Source organism: Terrapene carolina, unplaced genomic scaffold (genome assembly GCF_002925995.2).
Source record: "Terrapene carolina triunguis isolate 2854851 unplaced genomic scaffold, T_m_triunguis-2.0 Scaffold190, whole genome shotgun sequence".
In the NCBI taxonomy this organism is placed as follows: domain Eukaryota; kingdom Metazoa; phylum Chordata; order Testudines; family Emydidae; genus Terrapene; species Terrapene triunguis.
This window is the reverse complement of record NW_020664541.1, coordinates 407,519-425,168: the sequence shown is the minus strand read 5'-3', so window position 1 is coordinate 425,168 and position 17,650 is coordinate 407,519. Positions and strand designations below refer to the sequence as shown.

Below are 17,650 nucleotides of genomic sequence, written 5' to 3'. Positions count from 1 at the left end.
CTGTCAGTTTAATTGTGCAATAAGGTGTGAGTAGCAGCAGTGCTGGAATCTTATGAGAAGCAGCAGAAACAACAAAAAAATTCAGCTGTTCCCGGGGAAGTAAGGATTGGGGAGAGGAGAGTTCTCTCTCCACCCTTACTCCCCCACAGTTTCCTGATATTGTATCTAAAGGGAACATTATGGAGCAGCTGCAACATGAAATTCACAAGTCCGGTGAACTTCATGGCTGCACTACAGGCAGTAGTGAAACAGGCCAAGGTTCTGTCAGTTTCTCTCTAACTAATGTGTGAGACAGGACAGCAAAGTGAAACTATCTTATCAGTTATTGGTAAGTAAACTTCTCAAACCCTGTGTAAAGGCCCTAACTAAGCAGTAGTGAACTACACAGATTTAAGTTTAGAGATACGCTATTGGCTTAAAAACCACAATTTGAAAATTTATTGTTACAAGCATAAACAATGATTACGATAAATGAGAGATTAGAGAGAGAAATCTTTCTGTTAGTTTTCCTGCACTTAACAGCACTTTGTAGGTTCCCAGATTTGCAGTTCCACTATAATCAGTTTTCTCTGTTCCTGCTGGCCTGTCACACAGCAACAGGGGAAGAGAAAAACATTTATGAAAATAGAAAATTTGTGGTTTCCTACTTTGTAGGCAAGTGATTAGAAAGCCACAAAAATGTCAGGCGAATTCATGTATGTGTAGAAACAAACTGGTCTTAAACTCTTTTAAGCCTAGTTTTCCAGTTAACTGTGTTCCTTCATAAACAAAAGTTTCTCCAGTCTGAAGCAAGTAAGAGAGCGCCCAACATCCCCTTTTCCATTTTAATCCAGCCATATCTTTTTTGGATGATACTGGAGTGGAAAAGAAAGGAAAGAAATGTCATCTTGGACTGAGGCGTTAGTAGGCAAAGCTTCACCCTAAGCAGATGGAAACAGCAGTTATAAATTCTCCATAGGGTATTGAGATGGAAACTCTTAAGAGTCTTTAGCAGAATCCTGGGGTGTGATTGCTCTTACTGTAATAGGGAGTTTGGATTTCTGCTCTTCCTTACAAAAAAAATTAATCTTCTCTCTTTCAGTCTTCCCCTCTAGCCAGAAGGAAAAACTACGTGCACCATTAACCCTGTGGAGCATTGCAAGTCAATCCAATGGCGTCCTCTACTGCTGTGCCTGTAGGATTTCACTATGAAACAAAATATGTTGTTCTCCGCTACCTGGGGCTCTTGTCACAGGAGAAGCCACAAGAGCAACATCCTCCCTCAACTCCAGGTAACATTGTATTTACCTGTGTGGCTGCTTTATCAATTAACTGTAGAATTGAGAACTCTGTCTTGCATGTATGTAAAAAGTGCAAAAAGCAGCAGCTAGACTTGTGCATCTCACTATATATGTTCACTTTTAAAATAACATGAAGACCTGGAGATAGAAACAAAGCAGTTCACATCTAGGTAACTGGTTTAATTTCAGCTGAGTCCATAGTGACTACAATTTATTATCACAGCGTTTTTTGTCGTTTATGAAACAAATAGGTGGTCTCACTATAGCTCCTCAGAAGATATATTCTGGATGTCATCCTTGTTGCCACTCCTGAGGCTTTCTTTGCAGTTGCATTTTTTGGGCAATCTCCCACTCATGCTTTATCTACTGGGGCTAGGTTAGACAGGTATCAGGCTTTTTTTTTCATCACTGTCTGAGTTCTAGCCTTGCTTGCAGTAGGTTTAGACAACACTGTGGTATACGCACTTGTGCCCTGTTTATATTAGTGCTCCACTGTAGCTGCAGTCAGTGGTAGTACGGTGGTGGGATACTTCCAACAAAATGCTAGTGTAGACCAGGCTAGAGAAGTCAAGCACTGCATGGATCATGGAAGCAGTTCCTCCAGAGCAGGACTGAGGCATTTTGGAGGTGGGGGCAGTCTAAAGGAAGCCACGACTGCCATAGACTATTTCTCTTGTTTTGTGGATATAATTTTAGTTTCCAGGGTTAACAATCTGACATCTTTGTGGAACTGAAGTATGTTTTTTACATTGTATTTAGTTCTTTTCTGGTAAGTAGCACTGTTTTGAACTGTACAGCAAGGCAACAGAATTTAAAGCAAATAATGCAGGGAGCCTATTTACCTCTATTACTAGTATTTGGACCATTCTCCCAACTTGTGTATTAAAGGGCTACCCTCTCTTCCTTCAGATTCCTTCTTTTTTAAAATAATTCTTCCATGAAGACTTTCACTGTTAACCCACCATCTGGGGAAGAGGAAGGAATAGGGGAAATAAGCAGTGCTTGAAGAGTGTACTCGTCTAAGGTAGATTGTAAATAGCATAGGCCAATTACCATGTCTTCCCTTATTCTTTAGTGCCAAACGTTCAACAAATAATCATAAAATGAACATCATGTATAAATATCTTGTATGTTTTGTTGGGTTGTCCCCTTTTTTTACTAGTTATTTATTTAGGAAGTATTAACAGGTTTACAAATCCTTGCCATGTAAATATGCAGAAACAAAACAGTAACCATTACAATAGTGAGCATTTGTTTAAAGAGACATTATGCAGAACTGTAGTCATCAGATTTGACAGGGTGTTGCCATATTAGAGTGAGCATCATTACATCATCTACGACGGGTTGATTTTTTTTAAGTGAAATCTCTGATTACACATATTTAGCAGACTAGAAATATCAAATATTAATATTCCCAAAATTTGGACACATGCTGGAGTTTCTTGCAGGTGAATGTACTTTGTCTGTTTTTTTTTTTTCAGTAAATGGTAACCAAATATTTAATATCTATTCTCTGTTTCTTTTGCTGGGTATATAATTGGTTCATTAATTTTTCCATAATAACTCTCTCTCATGTTGTTTTCATAGAATATATGGGTTGGAAGGGACCTCAGGAGGTCATCTAGTCCAACCCCCTCTCAGAGCAGGACCAATCCCCAGACAGATTTTTTGCCCCAGATCCCTAAATGGCCCCCTCAAGGATTGAACTCACAACCCTGGGTTTAGCAGGCCAATGCTCAAACCACTGAGCTATGCCTCCTCCTGTAGGGTTGGACTTTTTCCAGTGAGCGGCTATCATATCCGTAGCATAGCAGCTATTAGCAGATGAGATTGATTTCCTTTTGTGTGACCATTTTCCCCATTAGAAAGCCACAGGAGGATTACCAAAGGATCGTTTAGTAAGAAATATCCCACAACCTGTGGTATTTGGTTATGAATTGTATCCCAGTACTCTCTAATGACTGGGCATATGCACCGTGTATATATAAAATCTCCTCATTCACCACAGTTTCTCCAATGTTTATCCCCATTCAATCTATATACAGTATATTTTTTTACCGTGACTGGTATGAGGTACCATTAAGGCAGTATCTTAGTCATTTTCTTTTATCGTGCCACAGACTGAGGTTGCTGGTCCTCTTTTCCAGATCAAAACCAATTCCTCTGGAGTAATTTGTCTATCCAGATCCTTTTCCCAGCATGTTGCCTATAGACATTTTTTGTGTGTGGAAAGTTGTCTGTAAAAATTGATATTAGTTAGTTATACTTCATTGTTTCTATTAACATTTGTTTTCTGTATAAACAGCTTTTTTAGAAAGCTGAGAAACAATGCCTAATTTGAAAGCACTGGTACCATGGAGAGTGAGCAAGTTAAGTTAGTTTTGATCTCTAAATAAGTTAGAAAAGTTTCTTTCGTGACTAGCTGGCCAACCATTTGTATTCTATGGCTCTCCCAGTCTTTAAAGCTCTCTGGTTCGTTATTTCCATTAAGATCTGGATTTTTTTGCAATGTGTGACATTGGTGAGGAAAAATAATTTATCTCATCTGTAGTTCTATCCCAAACCTATAGATTATCTTTTGCTAATGAATGTGTAGTAATTTCTGGAGGGTGTGATTATTTTTTATTAATCCGGTAGCCTAGCAATGTTTGCACAGCCACAGTTTTCTTGTTGAATAAAGACCCAGTATTTTGGCTGGGTTAAATCTCCCCCCAGTCTTACTATTATTTTGAGCTTGCTGGCTTGATAGTACCATAGAATACTTTGAACAGCTAGTCAGTCAACTCTGTTTAATGGGTCTGTACAAAGTATTTGCACCCTTGATCTTTTCTTAGATCTATTCCCCCGCCCAGTGTAGACCAGACTAAGTTACGCAACTTCAGCTACGTGAATAACGTAGCTGAAGTCGACGTACTTAGATCGACTTACTGTGGTGTCTTCACCGCGGTGAGTCGACTGCTGCCACTCCCCCATTGACTCTGCTTGCGCCTCTTGCGACGCTGGAATACAGGAGTCAGCGGGAGAGCGTTCGGGGGTCGATTTATGGCGTCTAGACTAGATGCGATAAATTGATCCCCGCTGGATCAGTGGGTAGCGAAGACATACCCTTATTCTGTATAAATTCTAACAACATCCTCTAGGGTGTGTGTTCCTGCTAGGGTTTTAGTCTGGGATGATTACCGAAAGATTCTGAAACAAGAAAGATATCCTTGGCAAAATGTTTATTTTGAGTGTGGCTTTTCTTCCCAACCAAGAAATGGCATACTTTCCCCACCACTCCAAATCTTTCTTTATTTTCTGAAGTAGTGATTTGACATTTAAATCATAGAGCTCTTCTAGGTTGTTTGAGATATGAATTCCCAGGTATTTTATAGAATTTGTTGCCCATTTGCACACAAATGACTTCTGGAGGGCTGACTTCTCAGAGTCTGGCAAGTTTATAGTTAGCATTTCCGATTTAGCATAACTTACTTTAAATCCAGATGCTTTCCCAAAGTCATGGATTTGTTCACATACTAATTTTAGGGACATACTTCGTTTAGATAAAAATATTACATCATCTGCATATAAAACTACTTTCGGATATGTTCCTGTCAGTTTTATTCCTGTGGTAGTCATTGTCCTTATCCTCTGTGCAGAAGGCTCCATGGCCAGTGGTAAAGGTAAAGGAGACAATGGACATCCCCGCCCAGTAGTCCCTCTGTGTATTTCAAAGGGGAGATTTAACCCCATTATCTTGTGTAGCTGCCTTGGGGCTGGTGTAAAGAGCAGTTATCCATGTAAGGAACTGGGGGCCAGTAATGTCCCTTTGGGACTAGACTTGAAACAGAAAGTTCCACTCTATCAAAAACTTTCTCTGCATCAAGTGATAACAAAGGAATTGGATCTTGTTTAAATCTGCAATTATGGATGATTCCAAGTACTCTCTGAATATTGTCTGACATTTGTTTATCCTTAATACAGTTTGACCTGCATTCACGAGAACTGAGAGCATGGACTGCAATTGGCCAGCCAGTATTTTTATTAAAATCTTTGTCATGATTCAGGATTGCCCATTTTTAACGTCTCTTGTATTTCAGCACATGTTCAAATCAAGTTACGAGGGAAGGGAAATCCTTAAAACTTTTTTCCCTTTAACTACCATATAGAAATACACAAGTACTGAATCAGAATTACTGAGGTTATCTGTCAGGGTTTGCAAAAAGTAGAGAAATCAAGGGGGTAGTATCAAAGTATTTTTTGAAAATTGCGACTATCTCTGTGGCACTAAGTTCATACTTCAATCTGTACAATTAAATTTTTTGTCTTTAATAAACAATATCTGTTTGTACTTTGGTGTCAGTGTAATTTCTGTTGTAATTTTATCTCCTGCTCTGGGAAGGGACAGGCACCTGAGTACCAAGACACCCATGCATTGTCGCACTTACGATTTATCTGTTTCATAAGCTTTTTGTGGGAAAGCATGGGTTATTTGGCTATCACAGGAGATGTGACCATGCCATTTCCTAATCTTTGATAACTACATTTTGTTTCAATAAACGCGCATTGGGTAAGAACAAAGCCACTATTTGAAATAGACATTTTCATTACTAGAACAAAAGATTCCAAGAGGAATCAGTATTTTTCTGTATCTCAGATCAGTTTATGCAAACATAGAAAATAAATTTGAGTTTGTTTAAAAGTGGGGAGGAAATGGAGAATCCTATAAGCATTTAATTAAAGATCAATACTGAAACTGAATTAAGAGCAAAATGTCAGTACAAGTTTTTGTATTCAACTGACATCCAAAGCTAGGAGAACATAGAGCTTCTGAGTAAAGATAACTAGCTAGCAAATCTGCTATTTAGAGAACATAGACAAGTTTGCTTACGCTGCAGAGGGATGTTCTCTCAGACATGCTCTTTGTTGTTCTAGGAGAATACTTTCAAAATTTGTTCTTTCCATCCCCATTGCTTTAAACCTGCCTCATTTCCTTCAGCAAACAGACAAGCAACACTGGTAATCTCTTGCCATCATTACTCAAACTTTCTTGCTGCCATTCACACTTTTCTCTCCCTATCCCCACCTTCTATCTGTCCATATGCCACTGCCAAAGTCAACTTCCTCTCCGGCTCTGCCCATGTTACTTTCCTTTTTGCCTGTTTGGAATCCCATTGCTTGTCATCAGTCTCTTATATATAATTCAAGCTCCATTTTTTCACTTTTAAGGCCCTACATAACCTCACCCTACCTTCATCTCTCATCTCTCCTCTCCATCCTCTTCTTATCTCACTCTTGGTGTCTCCTTTACTGCTTTCTTTGCTTGTAACAGTTTTCCGTTTCTTGTTGCTTAACAAGCAGCTCATGCACAAGTGTCTGGCATTCCATATGCTTGATCATTATGATTATTATTTATATTATGTGTGGTATGAGAGCCACTAAATGCAAATGAAAAGGAGTTGTTTGGGATCCCCCAATGGTAAGGAGTGAGAACTTCCACTCCTCAGAAAGAAGCGATATAGGGAATGATAATGTTGCATTTTCATGTCATTAAGTCTGTATGACAGTATACATTGATACAATATCTTGTCACCCATGCTGCAGTACAGCATCAGGGTCTGATTTTGGGGTACTCTGCAGCTCCATGTGACCACTTTGAATCTTCAGCTGTTTGTGGTTGAGCACCACTACTTTAGAGGACGAGAGGATTCTATCATTTTGTTGATGTATGTTGCCTATCACTTAATCTTAGTCTCAGTAACTATAAAGTTGCTTGTAGTATTCTCAGATCTTTCTAGGGGAAACATTTAATATAACTAACACTTGGCTTGACGTACTTTTTATTTTATGGAGTATTGAGCCATCTGCGCATTATTTAGGAAGTGCTGACTGTATGGTTGCTGTTGCTTTGGCTTAAAAAGCAGCAATTACATCAACTTTAGCCTACTGATCTTGAAGAATAATATATGGAGATACACCTATCATAGAGCTGGAAGGGACCCCGAAAGGTCATCGAGTCCAGCCCCCTGCCTTCACTAGCAGGACCAAGTACTGATTTTGCCTCAGATCCCTAAGTGGCCCCGTCAAGGATTGAACTCACAACCCTGGGTTTAGCAGGCCAATGCTCAAACTACTGAGCTATCCCTCCCCCTAAAGAAGGAAACTAATATGGCCAGTTCTGTTTCAGACATGTCCATGCTGACATCTACTACAGCAACCAGAAGACAGCCTTTAAATAATCTCCTGGGAGTATCCCCTTTGGTGCGCCAGACTTCAAGCATCCACACTCTTCACAAGGGGAGACCATGTGACCTCAAAGATTACTTGAATGCATCTTTGAGCTCCAGCATCCCTGTTTCACACTGTGCCTTGCTGCAGCCCAAATGAAATCAGACTCCTGAAAACTTTGCCTTCTTAGGGAGCAATGTACTCAGTAAGTTTTTTGCAGCAATACCCAGAAACCTTTTCAAAGCAAGGTAGCATTTATTCAACTGGAATACAGTGTCTGGAAGTCCTTAGGTTAGCATGGTAAAAAACAGGTTCAAGTCAGATTCCTTAGGCAGAAGCCATAGCCCCTTGAACGTTTTGAAACTTTGCATTTTTAGAGAGAGGTAAGTGATTGACTCGGTGTACACAAATTTGCAGAGGGACAATAGGGTTGAGGTTTGTTATTTCTCACCTCTACATATTTATTTATTTATTTAAAAACAAGCATGTTATCTCTGGAGACACAAATCCACAGTTTGAGAACTGCAAAACTAAGCATCTCTGATAGTGCTCAGTCTAGAAGATACAGAGTCCCATGGGGTAGATAGAAAGATTAACCTAAATAGTTTATACAGAAGCCCCTGGAACCCCATAAGTTTGGGTCCCTAATCTATGAACTATTGGAACTCATTTACAAAACTTTTCTTAAACATTACATGAATATATTGTCTCATACTATAGAATTAGAATTTATAATCCCTATTCCATGATGTTACATTATAGCTCAAAGATATCTTAATTAAAGCTATTTTTAGATTTTCCTCAAAAAGCATTTTATCAAAAAAATCCGATTTAAATAAAAAAATCCAATTTTTTTAAATCATTGATATATATATTTTTTTTAATCCACCCTGCCCTGCTTTGACTTTCTAGTCATTAAGTGATAATGTTCTTTACTGGGGCTCCTGTTGTCTGTTCTGAATTCTCCGTTCTGATGTGTGGTTCCAGCCAGTGCTTGTTAAAGTATCTGGTCTCATCCCAGAGAGAATATGTGACACTTGGACATGTCTCATTCTCGTCTACACTCTGTGAATGATACATAAACTGAGATGCACATATGGATCATAAATCTATTAACAAAAACTCGCACATTCATCACACCCCCCCATGATTAACTTGTGCAAACTGGAGTGCTGTGATACAAATTACTGTGTTCTTTGTGCTTTTGTCCTGTGAGGAAGTGAAGGACCCTGCAGGATCCACTTGCCAATAAAGGTCCTGCATTGGGTTGACCTGTCCTTTTATCCTTGGAAAGGTAAGTTTGGCTCCACATGGATCCCCTATCAGTGCCACTTCCGGGTCGGCCATGGGGTATCACTTGAGATCATCATAGGGATACTTCCATTTCCCCAGAAGCTGATACTGAAGTCTTTTTTCTTCTGGTTACTTCTGAACAGCTTTGAAAACTACTTAAAGGGGTACTTCTCTTTTAAGACCCTTCGTATTGCACTGAACTGTTCTCTGAAATTGGGCATGTTTCTTTATATTGATGGGGATCAAGAGAATGGAGCTGCAGGAAGCTGGAGTCTGTTGATCTTTGCAGTGTTTGCTCCCTGTAGAGTCACTGAGCCAGAGGGATAGATTTTTTTTTTTTAATGCTCTGGCACCGCTAAATGGTTTTATACTGTTGGAATCTGCTGCTGTAAAGTTGAGGGTGTTGATGAGATGGAAACCATTGACTCTGCAGCATCAGTTATCAAAACAATTCTTTTGTACGCTGGTAGCAGTGGGATTTCTCTTGCTCACATTTTCCACATGACTTGTTATCAAGTATGACAGCTTGTCATGTGCAATCAGCATCACGTTAGTCACATGAGAAAGGGTCGTTGTCTACAAAGGCTGCTGCCTTCCTTCCAAGCAGGGCAGGGTGAGGCATATATTAAAACAGGAGGCTGTATGTGTATGTACTTGTTGGTTTTGATTGTGAAGTTGTACTTCAGCGATTCCAAGAGGGGATATTGAGGGAACTGATAAAGCTTTAGTGTGTGGCTGCTCATTACCCAAAATAAGGAAGAGCTCTTCTCTTGAATTTATGGTTCAGGGTGAGAGAAAAAGTGTTTGTTTGAGAGGAACTTGGGAAGCTAAGGAAAATAGTTTGAGAGGAGGAGATAGTTGCATAATCGTGGGGCTGAGAAAAATGAAATGGGACTGGCCATCTGCTGCATTTTTGAACTGTTCACATCAGGAACTGTAAACCTTTTCCGCTGACTCATGCATTCAGTTGGCATGAGTGTGCTTCACACAGGTAGCTACAACTGGAGAATAGCATGTGTATATGAACAATTCTGAAGTTCCTACCCATGCTCAGCTAGATTGATTTTAGGTAAACACTTCCAACTCACTTTTCAAATACAGATGTCACTGGAAGCAATGCTAATGAATATTACTAGGCTGTTCTAAATATCTAAAATCTGAAATGTGGGAAACAATGATCATGAATAGAATCACCATGGAGGGTACAAAGATGAAACCTGGAGGGACAGAGTGGAGCCTCTAAAGGAATGCTGAAGGTAGTAAGGAGAGCTAAGAACCAGGGGAACATAATCATAGAAGCCTAGTTTGTGGAGGAAAGTTATTGACACTGTTGAAGGAAACCGAGATCAGAACAAATGAGGACTGATAAACAATTAAGAGTTGCCTGGAAGAGTTTACTTATTGAGCAGTTTTTGAGTCAGCAGTTTTTGGAGTTAATGGACTGGAGCACATTTTAGAAAACTGGAAGAAAAGAAGTAGAGAAAACAAGAGTAGACCGTTGGCTTAGTGAGCTCAGGGGAAATGACAGTACTTAGATGGAACAGAGATCGTTAGGACAAGGGAATATAAAGGCTTGTTTGAAAGTTTCTGGGAAGGAGCTAGAAGAAAAGTGTTGAGAATGGGGGAAAGGAAAGGAAAAAAAAGTTGGCTAGGTGTTGAGAGTCTGATGTGGCACATTCTTTCTAAGCACCTGTTCTTTGTGGCTTGTACCTTTTCCCAAAGAGCAGCTACTTAAGCAGCATTTTTGTTGGCTCTGTCTCAGCCCAGAGGTGAACTCTTTCCAGGAAGTTAGATTAAAATCCAATTAGCAGTTTCTGAAAGCCTTGAATGTTCAATGTGTTTTCACCTGTTCAGAAATAGTTTTAGACTTTTCCGGTTCATAAGTCAAACACCTGGGATATTATACCATTCTGAACAAAGACAAGTGTTGTTGACATGTCTGAAATAATTTGGTTTAGTTGTTAGACTATCTAGAACAAGACTTTGGAAGCTTTGCATTAGATGATCTGTTGTGACCTGTAGACCCTATATGAAAAGGGGACCATAAAGCCCAGAAGATAAAAGGGCTGCCTAATAGAGATTTTGGGATTCTTCAGTACCTGGAGTTTGAGGTGCCTTTTGTTGGTTGACCGCTTCCTTGGATTTTTTTTGTATGTAGTTCTGTAAAATTTAAGAAATATCAAATTATATTTATTCTCTGTATTTAGAGGAGACAGATGCTACTAGATAAATGTTGTAACTTCTGATGCTGTCTGCTTTGATTTGGTGTAGTTTGATATGGTTTTGACTGACTGTAGTTATTTGCATATTGCTTATTTGCATCCTCTGGTTTATGATTAGGATGGTTTTGAAAACTACTCTTCAGTTCATTTTTGGATTTAAACTATTTGCTGTTTGTGGCCTTCCTTTTAGTTGTTTACTAATTAATTTGTTAAACACTTTTTACATATTCTTATTTAAACCAAATAGAGTATTCTGCATGTGTGCAAGATAGACTATTATATGGATTATACATTGATCATGTAATAAAGCTCCATTGTAATATATGTAAAAAGAGGTCAGACTTAATGTTGCTGTGGGAAGTTGAACTCTGTTTTGTGCAACTAAATTCTAGATTCTTTACACTTAAAATTTTTTATATCAGCCACCATTATTTAACTCTCCTGGCAGATAGTGCACCTTTTGACCAACTTCTCTGGTTTGTTTCAGGGCCCCAGCAGTCTGTAATACTACAAGCTTTGGAGAAAGAGGTTCTAGAGAAGCTTAAGACAGAAATCGAGGAGGAGCTAAAACACCTTGATGAAGAAATTTTGGAAGGTCTGTGCTTGTTTGGTGGATTTCTCCCCCTCCCCCCATTTATTTCAGTTGATGCAACCTTATGTTATAATGCTACAGTTCAAGTATGTGCATTCTCCATGGTAACATGTGTGCGCATCTGTGCACTCTTGACCAGAGATTATAAATAGCAGGGTGTGCGCCTGTGCAAAGCAGCGCCTTGTGCTCCCAGGCAAGGACGTATAAGGAGGCATGGACGTGCTGCTGCTCCAGTTCTTTCCCAACCATCTCCAGCTTGAGATGGAACAGTTGTGGTGTCTGCTGTTTGCATCTTCTTTCTGCCTTTCACATTTTCTTGTTTATTTTATTTACTTAGCTAGTTTTTATTTGTTAGTTTCTCTTGTTCTCTTAGAGCACAATGTGTGCTTGAGCCCCCCCCCCCCCCCCCCCCGGTTTCTTTTTGCCCCTGAATTTCTTGCATCACCTGTTCTGGCCTATGGCACTTCTCCAGGTTATGCCTAAGACTGAGTCCTGCCAGACCCATCACAGGTCTCTTCCCTATAGCGATGGGCTCCCTAGCTCTCTCTGGTGTCTTGGAGAATCTCATGTCCCATCCAAGTGTAAAGTATGCACTAGGTTTAAGGGCAGGTCCTGCAAGGATAGAGAGGCTAGGCTGAAGCTCCTCTTGAAACATTCTTTAGCTCCAGTAGGGGTCTGTTTCTCCCCCACTATACATCAGCCTCAATCTCTCAAGCTGCACAGTTGACTTCCAGAGCTCCAGAGGAGGTTCCAGAGATGAAGCCCTCTAAAAGAAAAAAGCCCTTCACCCCTTTTTTGAGAGTATCCGATAGGGAAAGTCACTTCTTACAGCTAACTACCCAGAGACCTTGCCTCCCATAATGGGTACAACTGAGTCTCCAGCTGACACTGGTACCAAAACCTTGGTAACACCTAAGAAGTCACCTCGATGGGAGGTCTTCAGTTAAATAGTACCGAGAGAGACCTGCTTTGGTACTGTCTGATGCCTCTAGTCACCGAGGTGCATCTAAAACCAGGGACTCTAAGACTATCTCAAGGGCTTTGGAACAGACATCCTCTTGGAAACATTGAGATCAGCCAGACCGACCCCTGGCTCCTGTCCAGGACTGCCCTCCATGAGATATAAACACTTCAAGCACAGAGATGTCATCTCGTCTGCCTTTCTGGTACTGCATGCGGCATCCCCAGTCCTACATCAATCCCCATTATCATAGCCCACCAGCACCCTCTGGATTCCTTTGCCCTGAGGATCTCCTCATCTCGGAGAAACCGGAGTCCCTTGTCTTAAGGGGTACTGTAAGAGCCTCTCCCCCAGTGCTGCTTCTACAGTTGGTGACCAGGGGCAGTGAGTTGTATAGGTCCGTGGTGCCCAGGCTCCAGGAATATTCAGGACCGGGGGGCCCGGCTCCACCAATGTTCGGAGTCGGGTCTCTCCCCTGGCTCTGCCTGCCGCTCCCGCACCTTCAGCTGAGCGTTCCCTGCCGGCCGCCCTCACACGCCTCCCCCAGGCCCCGGAGCATCCCTGCCTCAAGCGGGAGGCTGCCCTGCCACTCCGCGCTGCGCTTCCTTGCTGCTGCTGGTGGTCGCTGCTGCCTACAACACAAGAGTGATGCCGGCGGCAGGCTGAGACGGCTGCCGCACCTGCAGGGGGAGGAAGCTCATACATGATTGGCAGCCCTCCCCTCCCCTGGCACCCACTGGGAGGCAACGCTGAGGGGGCTTCCAGGAGATGGAGTCTGGACCTCACTTGAGCAGCTGCTGGGGCTTGGGTGAGTGTCTGACCATGTGATCCGTGCCCCGCCCACAGCCACCACTCCAGGCAGCCCCATCCCCCATGAGGCTATGGTGAGGGACAGCAGGTTGCAGCAGGGGAGGAGGCCACATGTGATGGCAGCCCCTGGCACCCACCCACCACAGGGGAGGCAAGGGCGCTTCCTGGACCTGAGCAGCTGGGGCTTGGGTGAGTGTTGTGACACTCTGCCCCTTCTTCCCCCACCGCCCCCAGTCACCGCTCCTGCCTCACGCTGGGCAATGGGCAGCCCCATTCCCCCACCCCCAGTGAGGCTACGGTGAGGGGCAGCAGAAGGGGAGGAGGCCACACATGATGGCAGCCCGCCCCCGGCACCCACCACAGGCGAGGGGAGGGGATTTCCTGGACCTGATAGGGGCCCTAGGAGCATGTGCAGTGACAGTGGTGCAGGGTGAGTGTGCTGCTGGGAGGAGGAAGAAGGGGGCCCGTCCCCTGGAGCTCACTGCTGCTGGCGGGGAGAGTATTGAGGGGGAGGGGTGTCCTCTCTGGCCCTAGCCCTGGGGCAGCCTTTCTGCACCCCAAGCTCCTCATCCTTGGCCCTGCACCCCCAGCCAGAGCCCTCACCCCCTGTACCCCAACCCTCATCCCAGCCCTGAGCCCCCTCCTGCACCATGAACCCCTCATCCCCAGAGCCCTCACCTGAGGGGAAAAACACGCAACTTCAATTTGGCGGTCAGTTTGGGGTATGATCACGGTTAGCACAATACTTGATTATTTTACTCTCTTTAAAGTATATAATTGGTTGTATATGGGTACAACAAAATATAATGTATTGAAACAGGCGAGTGCTGCTTCTGACTTTCCACTTTTAATTGGCCCTTGTAATCTTGTGGCGCCGGCGCATTGTAGCTTCATTTTATCTCAGCAACAAATTTTTGATTTGTAGGACCAGTAATAATCAACAATGGATACATTCTTAATAAAGTTACCCAGAGGAAAAGAAGAAAAGGGTAATTCATCAAGTGACGGCCTGAGTTCGACACCCAGCTTTCAAACTGAAGTTATACAAAAGAAAGATGCTGCAAATCTACAAGATAAGAAGTTTTCAGCAATCTTGGCTATCATTTTTACATGGTTGGAGTACAATAGTGAATTAGACAGAGCTTTTTGCTCAGTCTGCAAAAACTGTTCTGAAAAGAAGATCTTAATATTTTCTACGAAGGCCAAACCAACATTTATTTCGTCCGGATTTCAAAATTGGAGACACATTGCGTGGTTTTACATCATACGAAAAATCCTCTTGTCACAAGGAAGCGGTACTGAAGTATGCTGCTCTGCAATTGCAGGTAAATGTTTCTGCACTAATGTCGGCCAGTTACAGAAAACAATCGCAATCAGCTAGGAATGCACTGCACAAAATCTTTAACAATGTTCAGTACCTAGCTCAACAAAGAACAGAACTACGTGGACATAATGAGGGATTCAAATTTGATGCAGCTCTTGTTGCTACGCAGTACAGATTCAGAGGAACTGAGACAGTGGCTTAGTTGCACAAAATGGCTGTCACCTGAGGTTAACAACAAAATAATCAAAATGATGGCAATGATGGCGCTAAGACAAATTGTGCAAAAGATAAAGGCTTCAGAGTTTTACACCATTGTAATGGATGAGACTACTGATTTGTCAAGAAAAGAACAAGTAAGTTTTTCTTTAAGGTTCTTTTCTAGTGAAGACTGGGAGATTTATGGGGAGTTTATTGGGTTTTACCAAACTGATGTGAAGGATGCTGCTTCTCTTTTCAAAATTGTGGAAGATACATTTCTCTGGTGTGATTTTCACTTTTCTGATTGCTGGGGACAGTGTTACAACGGAACCAGTAATGTATCCGGCAAATTTACTGGGTTCCAAAGCCAGAGTGAAGGTCGAGAGCCAAGAGCGGAATTTGTGCACTATGCTGCACATTCTCTTAACCTTGCCACGCAGGGTATCCTACATAATATTCCAAAATGTCGTGATATGTTTTCGATGGTGAAAGATCTCAATGCCTTCAGGGAGTCACCAAAGCGTATGGTAGCATTCAGAGAGTTTCAGAATGAAGGGGAGCCTTCTTTATGACCATTGTGCCCAACAAGATGGACACTAAAGATCAGTAGCATTAAATCTCTGCTCCACAACTACAAGGCCATGATTAACTGCCTAGATGAATTTAGTTACTCTTCAGAAGAATTTGCCTCAAAATGTAGTGGATTCTTGAAGCAACTTCAGTCTTTTTCAACGTACTTTACACTAACAATTCTTGTGAAAGCCATGGGTCCTGTAGAAGAAGCTAATGCAAAAATTCAAAGCCCAAACATGTCATTGGCAAGCGTTATGAAGGAAGTTGGCCTGTTGCAAGAGGTGTTGAGCGGGATGCGCACCGACTCATCATACAATCACTTCTGGGAATCAACAGTAGAGAAGGCAAGAAATCTTTATTTAAATGATCCTACACACCTGAGAAAACGCAAGCCACTGATATGGCTCACCATGGAAGCCTTCCTTACACCTTCAGTGACCCCAAAGAATATTTTCATCAAATATATGTCGGGATCATTGATGCTTGCAAAGTTGCCATTGAACAGAGGTTTTCAACAGAAAGCTTTACATTCGCAGTAAAATTGGAGAAGGATATAAATGATGCAGCAAATGGCTCGAAACAGGACATTGTCCCAGTAAGTGAAGCTTTCCATGGTGACATTAACATGAAGAGGCCATCTCTCCATTTAGAAATGTTGAGTGATATTTGCAGATCAAGAAATTGCCAGTTTAATTCGGTGAACGAAGTGAAGCAATTTCTGAAACAAAATGAAGGCTTGAATGACATGTCAGAAGTTACAATTCTCCCGAAATTATTCTACACAATTCAAACTACAACCTGCACCGCTGAGCAATCATTCAGTTGCCTGCGCAGACTGAAAAATTATTTGCGAACAACAATGGGCTAAGAACGTCTAAATCACTTGGCATTTCTGCACATTCATAAGAACTCTACCTCTGAATTGGACATTTCAAGTCTCCTGGATGACTTCATTTCAAGAACTGAACAATGACAAAAAGCATTTGCTGCCTCCGAAAGAACATCACAAAACAAGGGCTACATTTGTGTTAATTTTGGGAAGTATTTGCTTTTGAGGGTTATTGATCGTAGAGTGCCTGGTTGTTTCCGTATTCAAAAGAGTATTAATAAAGTTGATATTCTCAGTTAAATAATTTTTTCTTATGATAGTGATATTGTGCAATATAGGAAATCTGTTAAACGCTTATGTTTCCAGTCCATTTTTCCATTATTTTAAAATATATATGTCGGCTTACAAGGCAGGTGTGTGTGTGTGTGTGGGGGGGGAGGTGCAGGACTTGGACCTGTAATGGGCACCACCAAAAATTATACAGACCTGCCGCTCCTGTTGGTGACTGAACCTTTATGCGCAAGAACAGGATCTGATCCACTGCCTCTGGTACCAGTACTAATGCACAAAGCCCCCCCATTCTACTCAGGGGATGACACTTGGAGGTTTCCATACAGGGCTCTGTTTTAGCACTGTAACACCCTGCTTTTCTGGGGACATACCCTGAGGAGGCCTTTCCAGCAGACGCCTCAGATTCCCTGGAAACAAATGCCCTTTGCAACCCTTCTCCTATCCACTTCTGCAGTGGGCCAACAAGAACACCTGCTAGTACTGCAACAACCACCAGCACCACAAGATCACTTCCCAGTACTGCACGTTCCCATGGCATCTGAGGAGACCTAAGAGGAGAGACACCCATTGACTGAAGAAGGGTCGACCCTTTTAGCTAAGTTAGCATCATCCTGTGGTGAGGTGGTAATGCCACCACCACCTTCCTATGCAGATGACTTTAGGGCCTTCCACGACTTAATGAAATTTCCATTTGAATCCCTTCAGATTCCTTTGGCGGAGGTCCAGGAGTTTCAATGTTCCCTAGTGGATATTTTACGTATCACGCACCAGAGTAAGATCACCCTACCCATCAACGAGGTCTTGTTATCACCAGCATGTACTCTGTAGCAGGCACCTGCCACTATTCTGTCTACTTAAAAACAGACAGGCAAAAAATTACATTCTGACCAAGATAATGGTGTATGTCTCCCATCCCGTCACTGACCCTGCTTCACAGTAGTTATGTGGCGAGTGTCCTGGTCTCTTGAGGGAGGTGCAAAATACTGTGGATGACCTCCCATTTGAAGAGCCCAAGCTGTTCAGTGGCCACAAAGACTCCTTGCTCCATTCCTTTAAAGACCCTAGGACAA

General features: G+C 42.1%; 1 protein-coding gene across 2 annotated transcripts in view; it reads left to right on the top strand.

Moving 5' to 3' along the window:
• Positions 1-17,650, top strand: part of BCL2L13 (BCL2 like 13) — a 104,502-nt gene that overhangs the window by 8,551 nt on the left and 78,301 nt on the right. For both annotated transcript variants that reach the window (XM_026654342.1, XM_026654341.2), the window contains exons 2-3: positions 1,082-1,271; positions 11,490-11,597. In XM_026654342.1, coding sequence (XP_026510127.1) covers positions 1,151-1,271; positions 11,490-11,597 — 229 coding nt within the window. In that variant the 5' untranslated portion in view covers positions 1,082-1,150. The remainder of the gene's footprint in view (positions 1-1,081; positions 1,272-11,489; positions 11,598-17,650) is intronic.